This window comes from Aotus nancymaae, unplaced genomic scaffold (genome assembly GCF_030222135.1).
Source record: "Aotus nancymaae isolate 86718 unplaced genomic scaffold, 86718_ANA_hifiasm-v0.15.2.pri h1tg000028l, whole genome shotgun sequence".
In the NCBI taxonomy this organism is placed as follows: Eukaryota; Metazoa; Chordata; class Mammalia; order Primates; family Aotidae; genus Aotus; species Aotus nancymaae.
Window position 1 is genome coordinate 17,945,368 of NW_026988441.1, and position 22,199 is coordinate 17,967,566.

The 22,199-nt window shown below is 55.3% G+C and overlaps 1 protein-coding gene across 6 annotated transcripts; it reads right to left on the reverse strand.

Moving 5' to 3' along the window:
• Positions 1-848: 848 nt before the first annotated feature.
• Positions 849-21,338, reverse strand: HPN (hepsin). 6 transcript variants are annotated; one of them, XM_012438313.3, is made up of 13 exons: positions 21,187-21,338; positions 20,543-20,612; positions 13,181-13,282; positions 13,056-13,097; positions 4,395-4,524; positions 4,201-4,323; positions 4,030-4,070; positions 3,688-3,853; positions 3,385-3,575; positions 2,074-2,169; positions 1,741-1,883; positions 1,390-1,554; positions 849-1,173 (listed from the first exon to the last, which is right to left on the reverse strand). In XM_012438313.3, the coding sequence occupies exons 2-13, from the start codon at positions 20,556-20,558 to the stop codon at positions 1,135-1,137; spliced, it is 1,254 nt and encodes a 417-aa protein (XP_012293736.1). In that variant the 5' UTR covers positions 20,559-20,612; positions 21,187-21,338; the 3' UTR covers positions 849-1,134. The 6 variants fall into 6 exon arrangements, with proteins under 6 accessions (XP_012293736.1, XP_064237557.1, XP_012293723.2 ...); XM_064381487.1 differs by having other exon boundaries at positions 20,543-20,757; XM_012438300.2 differs by having other exon boundaries at positions 849-1,112; positions 21,187-21,283.
• Positions 21,339-22,199: the final 861 nt, after the last annotated feature.

Genomic DNA, 22,199 nt, shown 5'->3' on the forward strand with positions numbered 1-22,199 from the left:
GGACATCTATTTCCACTTCTGGAACTAACACCTTATTTCCTTTGGGACGCCCACACACACGACACGTGATTCTTGAAGGCCTAGCTCCTCCCACTCCACCCCATCGGCCCATACCCCATGCACTGGTGCACAGTGATTTGCCAAGGGATGAGCACGTGTGACCCAAATCAATAATGGGAGCTGGGCCTGGAATTTTGTTGTTGCCTGGGACTTTTTCTGCAGAAGTGATTGGGAAAGAGTTTGTGTGGAAAGGGACATCTCTGTCTGGTTGTAGGAGAGCCTGTTTTACACAGCTTGTTTCCCTTTCCTTGGAAATGAAGCTAACACAGTAATGCACAGCAGCTGAATCCAGCAGTACCTGAAGCCAATGTGCTCCAGGGAAATTCCAGTTAAGTGAATCAATTAAAATCTTACTTTTTTTTTTTTTTTTTTTGAGACGGAGTCTCGCTCTGTCACCAGACTGGAGTGCAGTGGCACCATCTCAGCTCACTGCAACCTCCGCCTCCTTGATTCAAGCGATTCTTCTGCCCCAGCCTCCCGAGTAGCTGGGACTACAGGCACGCGCCACCACGCCGAGCTAATTTTTGTATATTTAGTAGAGATGGGGTTTCACCATGTTGACCAGGCTGGTCTCAATCTTTTGACCTCATGATCTGCCCACCTCTGCCTCCCAAAGTGCTGTGATTACAGCCATGAGCCACCGCGCCCGGCCAAAATCTTATTTCTAAAGTCAGTGGGAACTGAGGGACCCACATACTCTGCTCGATTTGCTCCAGGTCCTAATTCTTCCCCTCCCTCCTCACAAAATGTCCAGATTGCTGTGTACATTTGTAAGCTCAGAGGCCGCATTAATCAAAACCATCTTTATTATTTAAAGAGCATCCTGTCATCAGGGGCACCTAGACAGGAGTCCCAGCCAGCAGAACAATATTTACATGGGGGTCAGGAGGGTGAGGTCGGGTGGTCTCAGGGCTGAGTGGGCCCGCCACTGTGGAAGCGAGGACCCTGGAGGGAGGGTATCCTTGGACCTGGGGACAGGGCCCAAGAAGAAAAACGTCCCATCCTAGGCCCGGCGTGGATCCCACCACCGAGATCACCTCGGGCCCTGGAGGCTGCGCAGCGAGAAGCCACCAGTCAGAGTTGGGTCACCATGCCGCTGGCTTCGGAGTGAGTCTGGGGAAAGACAGCTGGGGGCTCCCGAGGTCTGAGAGGCTTCCGTGTCCCACCACTGGCCTCCCCTCCCCAGGATCCCTTTGAAGTTCATCTACTCCCCAGGGGGCCTCTCTTCTAAGCCTGAGCGTAGGTCTCCTAAAACAGATCTCTGCCTCCCTTCCGCTGTTAGAGGCCCAAACATCCCCACCCTGGCTCCCATCTGGGCCCGACTTTCACCTTTATGGCCTGGAAGATCCACTCCCGGAAGTCACTGACTTTGGTGTAGACGCCTGGCTTCTGGGCCAGGGCGCAGCCAGTGCCCCAGCTCACGATGCCACACAGCCGCCAACGTGGTGTCCGAGAGATGCTGTCCTCACACACAAAGGGACCACCACTGTCGCCCTGGGAGGGGACAGGGAGGCCTGGCTGGAGGCCAAGGTGGCCGGCCAGGAGGCCCCCTGGGATGACTGTGGGTGGTGGCCCCAGAGCCCTCAGGCTTTTAAATAGGAAGCCCGCCCACCCACTCCCCTGTGTCTCCATCCCTGGGGTGGCAGTGGCGGGGGGGGCTGCCCCCACACAGTCCCTCACCTGGCAGGCATCAATGCCACCCTCGGGGTAGCCGGCACAGAACATCTTGGGCTTGATCTGGTTTCCATAGAAGTCAGCACCGTTGCAGACATCATTGCTGATGATGGGGACTCGAGCCTCCTGGAGTACCCCGGCCTGTTGGCCTGGGGGCGTGCGGGCAAGGCTGGCCAGAACTGGGGGGTGTGCACACCCCCTTCCCTCCTGGTGCCCACCCCACGTCCCTCAGCGTCCTTACTCCTCATGGTCAAGACTCATCCAACCAGCCAGACTGCCCGTCCCCAGCCCAGTTCAGTCTCCCGAACGGTGGCATGAGAGGCAGAGGACAGGACTCACCGTAGTACTGTGTGTTGCCCCAGCCTGTCACGGTGCAGATCTTGCCATCCACCAGGGCCTGGCCAGCAGCTGGGAGGCACACAGGCTGGATGTATTCTGTGAGAGAGACCATGCCGGTCCAGCCCCCGCTGGCCTGCCCCACCCTGTACCAACCTGTGTCCAGCTGCCGCCACGGTCCCAGCACACCCCACCCTCTGTCCTTTTAAAACAACCATAACAGGCCGTGCACGGTGGCTCACGCCTGTAATCCCAGCACTGAGGCGGGAGGATCACTTGAGGTCAGGAGTTCGAGACCAGCCTGGCCAACATGGTAAAACCCCGTCTCTACTAAAATTACAAAATTTAGCTGGGCACAGTGGCATGCACCTGTAATCCCAGCTACTCGGGAGGCTGAGGCAGGAGAATCGCTTGAACCCAACAGGTGGAGGTTACAATGAGCTGAGATCATGCAATTGCATTCCAGTCTAGGCAACAGAGCAAGACTCTGTCTAAAAAAAAAAAAAACCACCACCACAGCAGAAGTCTCCATCTACCAAGAGCTCACTGCATGCTAGCCGCTTCCCTGCACCATTTTCTTTAATATTCCATCAGCCCAGCGAGGTAAGGTCTATATTATCCCATTTTAAAGAGGGGGAAAAAGAGGTCAAGTCACATACCCAGAGTTTCATAACAAGTCTGTTTAACACAGCTGTTTCCCTTTCCAAGCCTGCAGTGTCACCCAGGCCAGAGTGCAGTGGCAGGAACATGGTTCACTTAGGCTCAAGCAATGCTCCTGCCTCAGCCTCCCAAAGCACTGGTATTACAGGTGTGAGCCACTGTGCCCGGCCGTGTTCTTAACCATGGCCGTAAGAGGACCCCCATCCTCGGTCTCCCAAAGTGCTGGGATTACAGGCGTGAGCCACCGTGCCCGGCCAATATCCCACATTTCCTTTATCCATTTGTCTGATGTAACACACTTGGGCTGCTTCCATCTTTGGGCTCTTATGAATAATGCTGCTATGAACACTGACATACGAGCGTTGGTGCGGACACACTTTTCATCTGTCTGGGGTGTGTTACCTCCTACCCTAGGAGTGGAAGGGTTGGGTCCAATGGTAACCTGATGTTTGCTTCTTGGGGAAATGCCGGCCAGTTTTCCCGACTGGCTGCACTGATCATTGATAGTTAATGCCCACTGTTGCTCCCTCGAGATCATTCCCCACTATTGCCAAGGATGCCTGAACCATAAGTTGATTCCCCTGTGCTCCTGGTCCCCTCCTCTGTCCTCCTGGCCTCAAGTCTCCAAGCCCAAGGCTCAGCCCTCAGACTTACCTGTGAGGGGCAGGGGACTGGAGAGGTGGACCAGGGCAATGTCGTTGCTGTTCTCCTCGCTGTTGGGGTCCCGAAAGGGAAGATAGCCCCCATGGTAGATCACAGCCTGCACCCCCAGCTGCAGGCCATGGGGAGAGGCCTGGGCCACAGCACCGGCAAACACTCGCCATCGGGACAGGACCCGGTTCCGCCTACCAGGGAAAGGGGTGGAGGGTGGCAGCCTGCTGGGCACCATCCATCCCCCTCCCCACCGCCTCTCCACTTCTCTGCCTCTCCTTCATCAGCGCCATGGGGGGCACTCACTCTGGGAAGCAGTGGGCAGCTGTCAGCACCCAGTCCCCGGAGAGCAGGGACCCCCCACAGAGGTGTGCTCCATCATAGCGAAGACTGACTTGCCACGGCCACCGGCCCAGGCTGGTGTCCCGGCCTCCCACGATGCGGTCCACGGGCAGCTTCCTGCGGCCACAGTCTGTGGGACAGGGGGCAGCAGGGACGGCAACAGGGGACTGGAGTCCAGGTCCCCAGAACCCAGGCTTGGCCATGACCTAGGGGGTCTGAAAGGACACGGCTCCACCCTGGGGTGCTTGAGGGGACGTGGCCTCCCCAGGGGTCTAAAGGAGAGCGTTCTGAGTTTTGGGGTCTCACCTTGGCAGATGGTGGTCAAGAAACGGCCCCTGGGACAGTCACTGGGAGAGACAGAGATGGAGACACAGAAAGAAAGGAAATAGACCAATTAAGACAGAGGGAAGGAAAACGGGGAGAGGAAGTGCCTTGGGGGCCCGGGGTGTTGCCCCACCTGCCCGCTGCCCCCCTCACCACACAGAGATGACCTCCAGCAGCCTCTGGGTGTGGGGCAGCCTCCCCTCGTCCACGCAGAAGAAGCCCGAGGTGCCATTGGCGCCCGCCGTTCGCACGTCCAGCTCAGAGTGGGTCAGTGCCCTGGGCAGGGCAGGGGTCAGGCCTGCTCCCCTGCCCCTCCCGGCTCCCACCCCTCCGAGGGCCCCTGGTACCTGAGGAAGCCCATCTCCTCGCAGCTGAGCCCGGCCACCCTGGCGTTGGAGCGCGAGGAGCACAGCAGCCGCCACGTCCTTTCTGTCTTGTCAAAGATCGTGAGCCGAGCGTCCGCCGGGCTGACCTGCACTGCAGGGTGACAGGGCCCGGGGCGCCTGGGTCCCACAGCCAGGCTCCCCCCAAGCCTCTCCCGCCAGAGCCCCTGCTGGCCTGTGCTGCGGCCATGGTTTAGACCTGAACCCCAGCCTGTCAGAGGGATGCAACCCCCACATTTGTGACTGCACCTGGAATCGTGACTCAAGGACTTTTTTTTTTTTTGAGACGTAGTCTCACCCTGTCGCCCAGGCTGGAGTGCAATGGCGCGATCTTGGCTCACTGCAACCTTTGGCTCCCGGGTTCAAGCATTTCTCCTGACTCAGCCTCCCAAGTAGCTGGGATTACAGGCACGCGCCACCACACCTGGCTAATTTTTGTCTCTTTAGTAGAGACGGGGTTTCACCATGTTGGCCAGGCTGGTCTCGAACTCCTGACATCATGATCCACCTGCCTCAGCCTCTCAAAGTGCTGGGATTACAGGTGTAAGCCACCATGCCTGGCCTTTTATTTTTTTTTTTTAAAGACAGGGTCTCACTCTGTTGCCCAGGCTGGAGTGCAGTGGCGTGATCTCAGCATACTGCAGCTTTGACCTCCCAGACTCAAGCAATCCTCCCACTTCAGCCTCCTGAGTAGCTGGGACCACAGGCCTGCACCGCCACACCTGGCTAATTTTTGTATTTTTTTTTTGTAGAGACAGGTCTTGCCATGTGGCTCAGGCTGGTCTCGAACTCCTGGGCTCAAGCGATCCTCCCGCCTCAGCCTCCTAAAATGCTGGGATTACAGGCGTGTGCCATGGCACTCTGCCAGCCTCAAGGACTCAGGTTGGACCAGTGAACAGCAGCCCTGGGGCAGTGGCCGGACCCTCAGGCAACCAGGGGACCTTCGCTCTCCACTAGGAACCCTAGGCCAGCTGCTCAGGAGCTGCAGGTCTGGAAGGTGACTGGGACATTTGGGAAGGAAAAAAAAAATGTTTAACCAAGTTCCCAAGAGAATCCAGCACATGGGGGTGGATCTGTCAAGGGTCATCCTCACCCTCTCGAGGGAAAAAGTAAGCTAACACGGAGGACAGCCAAGAGATTCCTGGTAACATTTCATCATTTGATTTTTTCTGAAGCTGTTTATTAGCACTTTTGTCATTCCGCCTTTTTCCATTTGTCTTTGGCCACACTCTTAACTCATGCAAAAAGATCTCTCACTTTATGCGCACACAGACAGCGTATGAAAAATAGAAGAACACATGTTTTGCCAGTCTGTAGATCGTAGCCTGGTTTCTTCATATGAACTTTACCATAGCTATAGGGGGTATTATTACTATTATAGCAAACAGATTAACTCTCCTTCCAGAGTGATTTCTATTTTTTAAAACGTGTATTTATTTTTATATTTATTTATTTATTTTTGAGACAGAGTCTCACTCTGCTGTCCAGGCTGGAGTGCAGTGGCACGATCTCGGCTCATTGCAACCTCCGCATCCCAGGTTGAAGCGATTCTCCTGCCACAGCCTCCCAAGTAGCTGGGATTACAGGCATTCGCCACCACACCTGGCTAATTTTTTGTATTTTTAGTAGAGACAGGGGTTTCTCCATGTTGATCAGGCTGGTCTTGAACTCCTGACCTCAGGTGATCCACCCACCTCAGCCTCCCAAATTTCTGGGATTACAGGTGTGAGCCACCTCGCCTGGCCCCCGTCTGATAACATTTTAAAGCACCTTGATGCAGCCAGGCTTGAAGAACCTCTGTGATTGTGAGTTAAGTGAGTTCAACATGTTCCCTTTTGTTTTTAGCCAGTTTGTTTTTTCCTTTTGTCTTTAGTAGACTGAGGACCCTTGACTAATACACCAGATTGCCAATCTTGACTACTGCCAGATTGCTAATTGATATCCTAGAAAGAAAGGAGGAAGGAAGGGAGGGAGGGAGGGAGGGAAGGAGGGAGGGAAAGAAGGAAGGAAGGAAGGAAGGAAGAAAGGAAGGAAGGAAGGAGGAAGGGAGGGAAGGAAGGTAGGGAGGGAGGGAAAGAAGGAAGGGAGGGAGGGAAGGAAAGAGAGAGCAAGAAGGATAAGTAGGAGGAGGGGGGAAGGAGGAAGGAAGGAAGGAGAGAGAGAAAGAAAAAGAAAGAAAGGAAGGAAGGAGGAGAAGGAAGGGAGGGAGGGAGGAAAAATATTTTCTTCAGGACTTGTCAGAGCCTTGAATATGCTAAAGTGCATAATTCTCCAAGCAGAGGATGGAGTACTCATTCATTCGCTCAGCAAGCGTTAACTGGACATATACTCCATGCCCAGTGAGGGGTGATGCTGGAGACACAGAGATGCCCGAGACAGCCCTGGGCTTTGCTTTCAGCAAACCACATTATGGGGGATAGGGAGACAGATGCCCATAAAAATGTCACCCAGCCAAACACATCATTACAAACTGTGACATGAGGCAGGGCTGGGATACAAGGGAAGGCTAGAGGGAGCTCCAGGAGACCGTTCATGTCTGGGGCTGATTGGGGGCGGTTTGCGGTGAGAACCTCAGTCTGCTCCCCACACGCCTCAGAGGAAGCTGTTAGCATCTAAGTCAGGTCACAGCCCCTCGGGGTATTGATTTCTATTTAATGAACACTTTGTACCTGCCAGGGTCTATTTTAGGCGATGACCAAATCACCACTGCAATGAACGAATCAGACAAAAACCCCGACCCCTGTGGAGCTCAAAGCCCAGTAGGTGAGACAGATCATGAACGGGACAAATAAGTGGGATATATTGTGTGTCACCAGATAGGAAAGGGCCACGGAGAAAAATGAAATGCCACCGAGGGAGGGGAGTGCCGGCGTGGGGGGCGGGTGAGATTACACTTTTCAGTCAGTGCCAGGAGAGCGTCCCTGGGAAGGTGGTGCAGGAACAGAGACCTGCCGGAGGTGAGACGTGTCAGGAGGTGTGTGAGAGATGGGCAGGGCGGCAGAGGGACTTGTAGGTGCAAAGATCCCAAGGCTGGTGTGGGGGATGGGGAGGAAGTGCTCTAGGAACAGCAGGAGGCTGGAGCAGAGTGAGCCAGGGAGGGGGAGATGAGGTGGGAGTCAGGAATAGAGCAACATCTGGCCTGGCTTGGTGTCTTATGCCTCTAATCCCAGCATTTTGGGAGGCTGAGGCGGGCAGATCACCTGAGGTCAAGAGTTCAAGACCAACCTGACCAACATGGAGAAACCCCCAAGGCCGGGCGTGGTGGCGCACACCTGTAATCCCAGCTACTCAGGAGGCTGAGGCAGGAGAATCGCTTGAACCTGGGAGGCGGAGGTTGCGGTGAGCGGAGTCGTGCCATTGCGCTCCAGCCTGGGCAACAAGAGTGAGACTCCATCTCAAGAAAAAATAAAAAGGCAGGGCTTTGCTGGTGCCTGGAGTGAAGTGCAGCCAGACCAGGGCCCTGATCTGACTCACCAGCTCCCTTTGGCTGCAAGTGGGGAAGCAGCATGAGCCACCGTGCCGGTCCCCATCCCTTAAATCCCCTGCCACAGCCAGGTTTGAAGACCCTCCAGAATTGCTGGTTAAGTGAGTGAGTCAAATCCTCTTTGTGGGATATGATTGTGGGGGCAGGGATGGGAGCAGGGAGGCCAGGGAGGAGGCCCTAGGGTGTCCAGAAGAGAGGGGAAAGGGGCTGGAGCAGGGTGGGGGCAGTGTCGGGGAAGAGTTCAGATCTGGAGAGGTTCTGTAGGTGGAGCTGACAGGGCTTCCTGCAAGATCCAATTCATGGGTGACTGTGGAGAAACTGGGGGGGTCACTGAGGGGTTTGGCCTGAGCCTGAAAAGATGGGGCTGACACTAGCAGAGATGGGACGGTGGGGAGGGAGCAGATCAGCTGTGACCCTCTTTGTCCTCTTTCCTTTCCTCCTTCCCCCCAACACCCCCACTTTTATTTATTTATTTATTTATTTAGGCTCTGATTGCCTAGGCTGGAGTGCAATGGCATGATCTCAGCTAAGCAGTCTTCCCACAGCACCGCAGGTCGGGACAAGGAGAGGCAGGACTTCCAAGGAGAACTCTCCCCAGCTGAGGACCTACTGTGTGCCCGGCACTAGGCTACCTCTGCCCCACCGTTGACCAAGGCCTCATCGCACCCCCTAGAAGCCACAAAGATCATCCCCAATTTCCAGACAGGGAAGCTGAAGCTCAGAGAGGGTGGCTTCCCCAACATCACCAAGTGCCTGAGAAGCAGGGAGAGAGGATTGGAAATCAGGCCTGAGTGACTTCAAACTCCAAGCTGTTAACACTGCCCTGGGCAGCCTCCCAAGAGACATCCCCTCCAAAGGGTTAAACAACAGCACAGTGATAATAGCATGGGCTACACTGACTGGGGGATGTCAGCGGGCTGGCCCCATGCTATGTGTCCTATCCAAGTGGCTCTTTGAATCCCACCACCATCCTGGGAGATAGTGACCACTTCTTTTCTTTTGAGACATAATCTCGCTGTCTTGCCCAGGCTGGAGTGCAGTGGCACGATCTCAGCTCACTGCAACCTCTGCCTCCCGGGTTCAAGTGATCCTCCTGCCTCAGCCTCCCAAGTAGCTGGGACTACAGGCACCCACCACCAGGCCCAGCTAACTTTTGTGTTCTTAGTAGAGACGGGGTTTCACCATGTTGTCCAGGCTGGTTTCAAACTCCTGGCCTCAGGTGACCCACCTGTCTCGGCCTCCCTAAGTGCTGGGATTACAGGCATGGGCAACCATGCCTGGTTGATAGTGACCACTTCTATGCCCATCTTACAGATGAGAAAACTGAGCCTCAGAGGAATAAACTTGCCCAGGGGCACACGGCTATCCAGCAAAACTAGGACTTGAACCCAGATCTGCACATTCCCTGTTCTCTCTGTGGGCCTCATACAAACCCTTTCCCTTCTCCATGCTGAATGTACTCATCCATGGCCAGGACCAAAAAAGCCCCTGGCTGGCCCGCCTTAATTATGGCCTCCTGCTCTGGGGTTGGGGCAGGAAATGCCTGGCACCTCTGGCTGGGGCGTCCTCATCACCCCATGAATTTCAGGGCCAAGGCCTGGGGTTTGGAACACCAACTGGGGCGGGGAGGGGGTGGATTCTTATTTTATCTTTATTTTATTTTAAGTTTGTTTTGAGTTGGAGTCTTGCTCTGTCTCCTAGGCTTGAGTGCAGTGGTGCGATCTCAGCTCACTGCAACCTCTGCCTCCTGGGTTCAAGCGATTCTCGTGCCTCAGCCTCTTAAATAGCTGAGATTACAAGCGCCCGACACCACACCTGGCTAACTTCTGTATTTTTAGTAGAGATGGGGTTTTGCCATGTTGGCCAGGCTGCTCTCCTGACCTCAAGCAATCTGCCCATCTGGGTCTCCCAAACTGCTGGGATTACAGGGTGCCACCGCACACCTGGCCTGCCTTAATTATGACCTCCTGCTCTGGGGTTAGGGCAGGCGCCTCTAGCTGGGGGGTCCTAATCACCCCATGAATTCCAAAGCCAAGCCTTGGAGTTGGAAACGCCAGCTGGGGCAGGGAGATGGGTGGATTCTTATTTTAAAATGACTGTTCACTGCTCTGGACTATGATTTCCAGAAAGTGTGAGGTTTCAGGGGGAAAAGAATCACTTTATGGATGTGTGTTGGGAGAGACAGGAGTGGGGCGAGTACATCAAATGTCCCCTCTGGCTATTTTTAAAGCCACACTCTCTGCTGCTGTTTCTCACTTTTAAATTCTTTATTCTTGTTCCTGTCATTTCAAGCAACACAAAAAGGAAGTTCTGGGTCACCTGGTGTGCCTGCCAAGTTGTTGGATATATTTAGAAGTGTGAAAACACCCGAGGTGGGGATACAATCCTGGGTTGTTTTTGTTTGTTTGTCTCATCATTTCCCTGAGTTGTTGAAAAACCCAAGTACCGGCTGGGCGCGGTGGCTCACGCCTGTAATCTCAGCACGCTTTGGGAGGCCAAGGCGGACAGATCACAACGTCAGGAGTTCAAGACCAGCCTGGCCAACTTGGTGAAAACCCATCTCTACTAAAAATACAAAAATTAGCTGGGTGTGGTGGTACACACCTGTAAGCACAGCTATTTGGGAGGCTGAGACGAGAATTGCTTGAACCTGGGAGGCGGAGGTTGCAGTGAGCTGAGATGGCACCATTGCACTCCAGCCCGAGCAACAGAGCAAGACCCCATCTCAAAAAGAAAAAAGAAAAGAAAAGAAAAACCCAAGTACCACTGCAGGGCAGAGGCATGGCACTGGCCAGCGCCTGGTGTGAGTGGTGACCTAGCTCCTTTCCAGCTGGAGGCCCATGACTCCCTAGTTCATTTCAGCGTTTTGGCTCTGGGTGCATTCATAACTCAAGGATTTCCTGAGCACCTACTATGTGCCGGGCCCTGTCTGGCCAGTCAACAAAAGGTCCCTGCCCTCCTGGAGTTTGCCAGAAGTAAATCATTCAAAGTGAGTGAGGAGGGTTTTACTGGGGCGGCAGGAACATAGCTGTAGGCCACAGAGTCTGGAAGTCCAGGAAGGTCTTGCTCAAGAAACTTCAAGAAAGAATTTCAAGAGTGAGAAGCAAAAGCCAACGTCTACTGTGCTGGCTAAGAGCCAAGTGCTGCATGGATTTTTTTGTGTGGTTTTTTTTTTTTTTGAGACAGAGTCTTGCTCTGTCGCCCAGGTCACTCACTGCCACCTGCGCCTCTGGGTTCAAACAATTCTCCTGCCTCAGCCTCCTGAGTAGCTGGGACTACAGGTGTGTGCCACCATGGCCGGTTAATTTTTGTGTTTTTAGTAGAGATGAGGTTTCACCATGTTGGCCAGGCTGGTCTCAAACTCCTGACGTCAGGTTATCCACCCACCTCAGTCTCCCAAAGTGTTGGAATTACAGGTGTGAGCCACTGCGCCCAGCCCAAGTACTGCACAGATTTTTAATCTCCTCTCATTCTTAACTGATTCTTATTGTCACAGATGAGGAAACAGGCTGGGAGAGGGTGGGGACTGGTGGGAGGCCTGGCAGCTCAGAAGGGACAATGAAGGACTGAAACCCACCTCTAGGTGTGAGCTAGAAAGAGGTGGGTGAGTAGAGACTTCTGTGTGAGGAGGTCATTTGAGTGAGGGACTGGGCCTGGAGGGTGCTTGGAGCCTGTGTGAGGTGGGGGTAGAGAGGGCCCCACCCTAGGAGCCTTGCAGCCTGTGATGGGTTGGGATTCTATCTCCATGCCACGTGTTGCCACTGAGGGGCTTTTGGCAGGGGCGTGATCCCTTCGCTCTGTCTCTTATCTGATGTGTGGTCTTGGGCAAGTTGGTTCGCTTCACCGGGACTCAGTTTCCCCCAAATGCAAAATGTTGGGATGATAACAGCCCAGCTGCATAGGCCTAGTTGGTAAAGGCTGCAGCCAGGCCCTGGTATATGTTAGTCTTCACTATGGCAACAAATTCAGCTGTTTTTCGTTTGTTTGTTTGTTTTTAACAGTCAAGTGTGAACATTATATACCGCTACTATCGAGGCTGCCGGGGTTCAAATCCCAGCCCTGACATGGACTAGCTACGTGGCCTGGGACGAGTCACTCAGCCTTTCTGTGCCTCGGCGTCCCCACAGGAAAATGGGTTGTGGTGTTGCCCACCTGTTATCCCGGCACTTTGGGAAGCCGAGATGAGAGGGCTGCTTTGAGCTCAGGAGTTCAAGACCAGATTGGGCAACATGGCAAGATCCCATCTCTACTAAAAATGAAAAACATTAGGTGAGGTGAGGTGGCTCACACCTGTAATCCCAGCACTTTGGGAGGCCAAGGTGGGTGGATCACCTGAGGTCAAGAGTTCGAGACCAGCCTGACCAACATGGTGAAACCCTGTCTCTACTGAAAATATAAAAATTAGCTGGGGCACATGCCTGTAACGCCAGCTACTTGGGAGGCTGAGGCAGGAAAATCGCTTGAACCCAGGAGGCGGGGTTTGCAGTGAGCCAAGACTGTGCCATTGCACCCCAGCCTGGGTGACAGAGCAAGACTTCATTTAAAGGAAAACAGCAACTATCTTCTAGGAGAGTTACGAGGGCCCACTGTATTCATACCGTGCCTCCCTAACGGTCATGCCTCACAGCAAGAAACATATTTTTACATCCTGATGTAGCCCATAGCTCTGTGGTCTGGGGCAAACTACCACATTGCTCGAAGCCGCAGTTTCCCCATCTGTAAAATGGGGAGAATAACAGTCCCACCCTCACAGTGTGGGGATGCAGTGGATTGCATGCATATGGATGCAAAAAAAAAAGCAAAACAAAAATTGGCATAACCTTTCCTTACTTAGAGATGCACTGTGATAGTCTATAATCTATTTCATACTTTTAAAAAAACAAGGTTTTCCAACTCACTGATTTAATTTCATGATGCACTCATGAGTAACACACACTGGTGTCTGAAAAAGTCTGGGTTAGACATGTGGGGTGCTTAGAATAGTGCCTGGTACATAGCAGGCGCTCAACACAAATGCACTATTATGATTAGCACTTCTGCATGCATTTGTACATTTATCCAACAAATACATTTGTTGACCTCCCGCCAGATACAGGTGTCCTCCAGGGCTCCCCCGGAGGGTCTCAGCCTGCTCCACTCACCTGGGTACAGCGGCTCCTGGTCACTCCTGAGGAGAACGGCCACTGCAGAGAAGGAAGAGATGAGGGCAGGCAGGCTGGAGGCTGCAGGGGCCAGGGGAGGTGGGAGGCACAGGGACTGCTCTCACCAATGGCCCAGGACGCGGCCCCGATGGCCGTCAGAAGCAGCAGGGTTCCCGCAGTGAGAGCTGCCACCTTGGGTCCGGAGCAGCATGGCACAGTCCGGCCACCTGCAACAGAAACCATGCTGGGGCCACAGCCAGCCCTGTCCTCATCACAGCAGGGTCTGGGCACAAGGCCAGCTCTGCCCTGCCCCCCTGGGCTAACTTATTATGCCCAAGCATGCCCTCCCCAGGCCCAGTTTCCCCAGGGCCGGCAGCTGACAGGGCTGTCCCCTCCTGCCGCGTGAACAACCAGGTGTCCAGCTCCCCCAGGGTTCCAGCGGGAAGGGGGGCATGGCCAGGCCACCTGCCACGCTGCCCGCCTCCACCCTGCACTTTCCTGGCACTTAGGGAATTTCTCCTCCCCGGGGACACTGTGGCTTTATATTTCCGTCTTTGCTTTGGGCCGTCTCTTCTTGGGGACTGTGACCCCCGACCTTTGCCCTCTTGGTAGCTCTCTTCCCCGCCGCTGGCCTTCCCTGGCTGCCTCAGTTGTTTCTGCTGTTATAGACCCTTTGCCCCGACGTGCCCCCGAAATCATACCTCTCTCATGGCGCCCAGTTGCAAGATTAAATTTGCCCCTCCACTTGAAAATCTGCCAGCCTCATTTTATTTTATTTATTTTTATTTTTTATTTTTGAGACGGACTCTTGCTCTGTTGCCCAGCCTGGAGCGCAGTGGCGCAATCTCGTTTCACTGCAACCTCTGCCTCCCAGGTTCAAGCAATTCTCCTGCCTCAGCCTCCCAAATAGCCGAGATTACAGGTACCTACCACCATGCCCGGCTAATTTTCATATTCGTATTTTTTAGTAGAGACAGGGTTTCATCATGTTGCCCAGGCTGGTCTCTAACTCCTGGCCTGAAGTGATCTGCTGGGATTATAGGAGTGAGCCATTGTGCCTGGCCAGCCTCATTTGAAAATATTGGCCCTACCCCTTCTTAGCTGGGACCTAAGGCAGGTGCCATCATATCTTTGAGCCTCAACTTTCTCAATGGGCATCCACTGAGCACTCACTTCTAAAACTAATACTTTAAAATTCTTTTCAAGAAGAAGAAGAATAGTCCAACTTGTATTGATGCCTCCTAAGTGCTAAGCTCTGCTCCAAATGCATCGGCTCATGAGTCCTTATTTCAATCCCACAACTATGATTTCTGTTTTTCAGAAAGCTCAGAGAAGTGGGGTCACATACCCATAGTGACAGCCTGGAAGAGGCAGAGCTGAGTCCTAAACTCTGGGCACGTTTGGTGCCGGGTCCCCTGTGTCCAGCCACAAAGCCATCCTGTCTCTCTCACTGTGCAAAAGTGCCTGACACATAGCAAGTTCTCTATAAATGCTTTATAAATCATTAGAGCTGTGTGGTCCTGGGCAACTCCCTTCCCCTCTCTGAGCCTTTTTCCTTTTTTCTTTTCTTTTTTTTTTTTTTTGAGATGGAATTCACTCTTGTTGCCCAGGCTGGAGTGCAATGGCGTGATCTCGGCTCACCGCAATCTCCGCCTCCTGGGTTCAAGCGATTCTCCTGCCTCAGCCTCCAAAGTAGCTGGGATTACAGGCATGTGCCACCACGCCCGGCTAATTTTGTATTTTTAGTAGAGACAGGAGTTTCTTCATGTTGGCCAGGCTGGCCTCAAATTACGGACCTCAGGAGATCCACCTGCCTCGGCCTCCCAAAGTGCTGGGATTACAGGTGTGAGCCACCACGCCCAGCTTTTCTTTCTTTTCTTTTCTTTCTTTCTTTTTTTTTTTTTTTGAGACAGGGTCTTACTGTGCTGCCCAGGCTGAGTGCAGTGGTGCGATCGTGGCTCACTGCAGTCTCAAACTCTCAGGCTCAGGTAATTCTCCCACCTGTCAGCCTCCTGAGTAGCTGGGACTACAAGCGCATACCACCACACCTGGCTAAGTTTTGTATTTTTTTGTAGAGATAGGGTTTGCCATGTTGGCCAGGCTGGTTGTGAACACCTGGTCTCAAGCCATCTGCCCACCACCACCTCCCAAAAAAGTGTTGGGATTGCAGGCGTGAGCCACCACACCTGACCCTCAGTTTTTCCTTCAGTCTAATGGAGCATTATCCGTTTACCGTCCTACTGAGCATCTGCTGTGTGCCTGGCACCTTTCTAGTTTCCAGGAACATAACCCAAAGAAGACAGATAAGGTTACAGCTCTCAGGGCTCACGTGCTCATGCATGCAGGCGGGGAGTGGGGGACATTAACCAGGAAACAAGTAAATGAACGCGGTCATTTCCAGATTGTGGCAGAGGCTTCAAGGAAAACTATGCAGGCTAGGGGCAGCAGATGAGCTTCTGCAGGGGGATCAGGGATCAGATGGACTTCTGCAGGGGGATCAGGGATCAGAGTGCCTTCTGCAAGGGGATCAGGGATCAGAGTGCCTTCTGCAGGGGGATCAGGGATCAGAGTGCCTTCTGCAGGGGGATCAGGGATCAGAGTGCCTTCTGCAAGGGGATCAGGGATCAGAGTGCCTTCTGCAGGGGGATCAGGGATCAGAGTGCCTTCTGCAAGGGGATCAGGGATCAGAGTGCCTTCTGCAGGGGGATCAGGGATCAGAGTGCCTTCTGCAAGGGGATCAGGGATCAGAGTGCCTTCTGCAAGGGGATCAGGGATTAGAGTGCCTGCCGTAGAAGAGACTTCTGAGCTAAGATCTGAAAGGTGAGGTGCCAGCCATGCACAGACCGCAAGGAAGGGCACCGTGGGCAGAGGGAACAGCATAGGCAAAGGCCTTGAGGCAAGAATAAGCACGCTCTGTTATGTCAGAGGCTGGAGAGGCCATCGAGGCAGCCAGATGGCCGGAGCTTGGGGAAGGTAGTGGGAACTAAGGCTGGGGCCAGCTGGGGAGGCCTGGTGGCACAGGAAAAGGGATGTTATTCCCAGTGCAGAGGTCCTAGAGATTAAAAGCCAACCCCTTCACTAGGGATTATAAGAGGACCAAAGAGTAAAGGCTGCTGAAAGCCTTCAGCCGGGCCTGGCTAGGGCTCAACTGCCCTTGGCAGCTGCAGATCACCCCCAGGGCAGCAGGAGCTCCCAGCTCCCCCATCTGCATCCATGGCGGTATGGCTGGTGAGCTCAGCACCAGGCCAGCGCCTGGAACAGAGCAGGGAGAGGTCTAGAACCTCACTTTGGTGGCTATTATCTGGGTGTCTTAAGAACTTGAGAGCTCAGGCTGGGCACAGTGGCTCATGCCTGTAAGCCTAGCACTTTGGGAGGCTGAGGCAGGTGGATCACTGGAGGTCAGGAGTTCGAGACCACCTGGTCAACATGGAAAACCCCATCTCTACTAAAAATACAAAACTTAGCTGGGTGTGGTGGTGGGTGCCTATAGTCCCAGCTACTTGGGAAGCTGAGGCAGGAGAATCGCTAGAACCCGGGAGGCGGAGGTTGCAGTCAGCCGAGGTTGAGCCACTGCACTCTAGTCTGCCAACAGAGCGAGACTCTGTCTCAAAAAAAAAAAAAAAAAAAAAAAAATTGAGAGCTAAGTGGCTCCCATCAAGGCATGAGGGAACACTCTATCCCCCAAAAGAGGCCCCAGTGGGCCAGACCAGACCAGCTACTGCTGGCTGACCCCTGCCTGTCCTGCGAGGGCTCTCAGGCCTGCCCTCAACTCTGCCCAGGACCACTCTCCAGGTTCCAGCGGGCGGTGGGCCGCTCTTGCTTCCTTTGTTTCCAGCTGTGCCTGCCACGCAGAATGCAGCCTAGAGGCCCTGGCACATCTGGTGGGACAGGAAGCAATGCCACCATGTATGTGTCTCCTAGGGTGAGAGGAAGAACCTCCTTCCATTCGGTGTGGTTCAGAGGACTTCAGTGCCTGCAGTAGGACAGGAAGCATCTGCATCCTGAGGTCTCCCCCGTATGAGAGCCATCCTCCCTGCGTGTCTCTATGGCACAGGCGGCACCCGCATCTGGGCCCGGGTGTGGGACGCATCCTCATCCTCCCTGCGTAATCTCCACTGGCACAGGCAGCAAGGCATCATCAACCCTTTGATCCCAGCAGCAGGCCCACCTTCCCTCGGTAAGCCAGACCGCCCGCTGCCACTTCTCCCTGAGACTCTCTGCCCTGCTTCTCCAGGCCCTCCAGCTGCCTCGTGTCTTCTCACAGGACAGTTCTTCTGCCTCCACCATGTGGCGCGAAGACCCTCACAGTGACAGCTTTGGCTCTCTGGCTCTGAAAATCCACTCAACTAACTGGTAGCTCCGTGTCTCAGTCCTCTTCTTACGTGCCTGCAGCTTCCGGAATAAATGCTCTCCTCTGGACTTCTGGGGCATCACACGCACCTGATTTTCCTCCTTCGTCTCTGAGACTGCTTTCTCCACCCAGCCTCTACCTACTGGATAAAAGGCGGAGCTCGTAGGGCTGGCTGTGGCCTCGCCCCACTCCTCCCTGTCCCTAAGTCTGTCTCACCCACCTCAGTGGCCTCAGTTTCCCCTCTGTCCCCAGCCTTAGACTCTCCTCTAGGCCCCAGGTCAGGGCTCCTGCAGTCCCTTAAATACCTTTCCCTGGGACCTCCTAGTCCCTTTGCTCCCACTAGGTCCCAGAATGGCCTCAATGGCTCCCCAAATATATTCTTCCTCCCAGGTCTTGTCTCAGAGACCCTCACTCCTAGGACAGTCCTTGTCTGCAGAACATTCACCTCCCCCAACAGCCTGCCAATCCTCCTGAGTGACTCTCCTCCCCCTGTTCCTTCTCTCCCTCCATCTCCACCTTGCTCCAGCCCCATCCAACCACTAGACTCAGTCTCCCCTTCTAGCCCGCCCTCCACACTGAGGCTTGGGGAACCTACTGAGACACCAAATCCAACCTACCCCCTTCTTTACCTATAGAATCCTCTGTGACTCCCTAGTACCCCCAGGACAGCCTAAGACCCTCGGCCTGGCATTTCCAGCCCCACTAGGGTATAAGCATGGCTTTTAGAGATTTGGGAGTTGAACATACATTTCCTCCAATTCCCAGACAACCATGTGGGTCATTATCAGGCACCAAGAGAGCGTCCAAAAAGCAACTCAAATAGTAGAACTTGTAAAATACAAGTTAGACAAGAGAAGCAGGGGCTAACCACTGGCGCCACCTTGTGGAGAGACCCAGCACTGTGAGGAATTGGCCCACTCGTCCCCAAAACAGCCTCATGCAGCCTGGTCCAGCTTGCACACCTCATCTCCCATCCAGCTCCACTTCCAACTGCACCTCCAGAAATACCACAACTGGCTATGTGCATGCCAGCACTGTGTCACCTCCCAGCTTCCCAGGTAAGAACAAGAGCCTTGCTCTTCCCTCTGCCTGGCATCCTTGAATTGCAACTCCGATATCACCTCCTCCAATTCCAAGTTCCCTGGCTTCCCAGAAGCCACCACCAACAGCAGCCGCTGCACCCACAGTGGCTCTCAGAATCACACACGGATGCACCGCCCTGCCCTAACCCCGTTCAGTTCTGCACAGCATCCTTAAATCTTTGCAGCCGTTCATGAGGAAGGCGCCATTGCCACCACCCCCAGTTTACCGATGAGAAAAAGAGGCCCAAAGTCTAGCAGCCACCAACCCCTGGTCATCCAGCAAGTAAATGCAGCATCAGAACCTTTCGGCATCTGTGTCCAGGTTCGACCCCCATGCCCCCAGCCCTCGAGACCAGCCCGGAGCTGCTGGGGAGGCATCAGAGCCCACTTTGTGTCTGTTTCTCTTTGAACCCAGACCATCTCTGTCCATCCAGGCATTTTCTGCTTTTTTTTTCTTTTTTTTTGAGACGGTGTCTCGCTCTGTTGCCCAGGCTGGAGTGCAGTGGCGCAATCACGGCTCACTGCAACCTGTCTCCCAGGTTCAAGCGATTCTCCTGCCTCAGGCCCCCAAGTAGCTGGGACTACAGGTGCATACCACCACGCCCAGCTAATTTTTGTATTTTTAGTAGAGACAGAGTTTCACCATATTGGTCAGGCTGGTCTTGAACTCCTGACCTTGTGATCCACCCTTCTTGGCCTCCCAAAGTGCTGGGATTACAGGTGTGAGCCACTGCGCCCGGCCTCTGCTTTTCTTCCCTGGTTCATTCACCCATAGGCCCAAGCCCTGGTGCTGTCCTTCCAGTAGCTCCAGGAAAGAGATAGTCCCCAGGGAGCTGGACTCTGTCATCTTTCTGCTCGGCTAGGGTGCAACACCTTCTCCTGGGTAACTAGGAGCCTGGGTTCCCTCTGGACCACAGCTGAATGGTTTGGGGTCTGAATTGCCTGCTGTGCCAAGACCTGAAGAGGCCAGAGATGCAAACTAATCATTCCAGCCAACACACTCAGTGCCTGCTGCCTATCCTGGCATTTCAGGCCTCACCCCACGCTGTCAAGCATGCAACCGTCACCCTTTCCATTTCACAGGTGAGAGAATGGAGACCCAAAGAGGACACACTGCCTGCCCAGGGCCACACAGCTAGAAAGTGCTACTGCCTGGGACTGAGCCAGCTAGCCTGGTTGCAGCAAGAGGAGAAGGAGTCAGCCCCAGCTCGGGGAAGACAGAAACAGCAGGCCGCCCCTCCACGTGCCCCTCCAGCTGGGTCCCTCATGTGAGAGGTAGAAAGAAAGCCAGGCTAGCCGAGGGCTGCCCGGAGCCCCCCGAGGGCCAGCAACCCCATCAGGCAGCCTCTCGCTGTCATCCCTATGGTGGTTTCTCTGCCGTCTCTCTCCTCTCCATCCATCCAGGCCGAGTCCAAAGTCCTTCCTCTGCTCTTTTGCCCACAGAGCCAGGAGGTGGAGGAATGTCTGGAACCAGTGGGGGTCCTGGGTCTCTGGGACTCAGAGCCTGCCAGCCTCTGTCACCACAGCCCTGGTTGATGGCATGTGTCCCATGTGCGGAGCCCCAGGCCAGTGCCTGGTGTATCTCATGCACTCAACAACCTCACAGAGGGAGGACTGGGATCCACGCTTGACCCAGGGGGAGACCAAAGCCCTAAGATAATGTCGCTTGCACAAGATCACACAGCAAAAAAAGGTGGCAGGAGCAAATTCCAATGCAAGCCTGTGCGTCTGACTCCAAAACTGCGTCCTTAACCATGACAGCTACAGCCCCAGTAGAGGACAAGTCCAGGGTTAGCTGAGAAATCAATGGGGGATGAGGGGAAACTGAGGCAGGGTGCCAGGAAGGTCGTATAGGGTAGTAGGGAGGCTGGTGGTGGCACAGCTGCACAGAAAATGTGGTTAATAGTTAATCAGGTGGAGGAGGACTAAGAGGGGTGGGGATGCATCTGGGAGGGGTGCCCAGAGAGGGGGGCTCCGAAGGGGTGGAGGGTAGAGAGCACAGAGGGCGGGGCGCCAGGCAGAGCCAAAGCTGGGGCTCAGGGAAGGGGACTCACCCTCCTTCTGCGCCATGTCACCGCCTCTTGTTAACGATTCCCTGGCTGACCTCCTGGGCCAGGGTGGGACCTGTGAGGAGATGGACGGGGAGGCAGGGCCTGGGGGAGCCCAGCCCAGCCCAGTCCTGGCGCCCCCAGTCCCAGGCGTCCATCCAGGCAGGCTGTAGGGACTGGGCCTTGGCCAGAGCACGCCGTGATCACGGACGCAGGTTGGGCTGGGTTCAAGGATGGGGTCAGTGTCTGACCAGCAGCTGGGGGACGCCTGGATTTGCAGGGCTGGGGACCCCCATGCCTGAGCCTGGTGGAGCAGGGGACTGAGGATCTGGGTTTGAGGGAGGAGATGGCTGAGGACCTGAAATCAGGAGTCCTGGGAAAGGAGGAATTTGGGGACCAGGACTCATTAGTATGAGGGAGGAGGGGCCTGAGGGCTGGAACTCCTGGGTCTGGGGAGGAAAGGACAGAGGTCCAACTTCTGAGTCTCAAGAAAGAGTAGGCCAGGACACCTATGTGCTGGGGGAGAAGTCACAGAGCCCCTTCTCAGGTCCCGGGGAACCCCTCTATTAGGAGGTTAGGCTGGGTGGTGGAGCGAGGGAACCCCTTGTCCTCAGGGCTGGAACTGTGAGTCTGGGGGCCCTGGTCCTTACCCTGGGGTCCAGCAGGTGGCAGCGGAACCTCGAGGTGGTGCGGGGGTCGGGTCAGTCTCCAGGCCTGGGCAGGAGCATGGTGGCCCCGCAGCAGCGGGCGGCCCGGAGGCAGAGTCGGTGGCGTGGGACCTGCTAGGCCAGGCTGCCTCACCTGAGGAGGAGGGGGCTGGGCGAGGGGCGGGCGAAGGGGCGGGGAGGGGCTGGACCATTCGATTGGCAGCGCTGGAGGCCACCTGGCTGATGGGGCCGGGCTTGCAGGGGCTGGACCAGGCGGGCCCAGCGACGGGGCTCCAGAGGGACCCAGGTGTGCCTGCCCGGCTGGAGGCTGGGGGGTTAGGGAGAAAGTGCAGGCTGAGGGCGCCTACCGGGCTCAAGGGCGGGGGTCTGACCCTAGGAAATCCCACGGAGGGCCCCAGTTGCCCTAAGCCCACTCCACCCGCGCCCGGCGACCCCTCCCCGCGCCCTGCCTGCGCCCTCCAGCCCCGGGTCCAGGTTGAGCCCGCCACTTCCTACACCCCTGCCCAATCCCCTGCCCAATTCCCGGGCCCCGACCCCAGCCCCGGCCCCTCCCGCCTGCCCTGCTCATCCTCCCCCGGCCCCTCCCCCGCGGCCTTCCTACAAGTCACGGGGCTGGTTTGCTTTGGCAGCCTCCACCCGGCCGCGGTGACCTCTGGAGCCAGAAAGTCCTAGCACTAGATAGGGGGGATGGGGGGTCTTGGCCCGGAAAACACAGCGCTGAGGGCAGAGGCCCAGGCCGAGTGGCCGGAAGCGTCCGCTGGCAGATAACACACTGTCCCGCCAGCAGCCAGGCGCGGTCCACGTCAGACCCAGGGCCAGGCAAACACCAGACGCGCAGGGTCACCGTCAGACACCTGCCCCCTCCGCCACACGCCGGACACAGTCGGCCTCGGCGGCTTGCCCCAGATACGCCGCCCGCACCACCGGCCCCACCCGCTCACCCACAGGTGCCCGCTGTGCCCAGCCAAACCCACCCTCACCGCTTCCATTTCCTC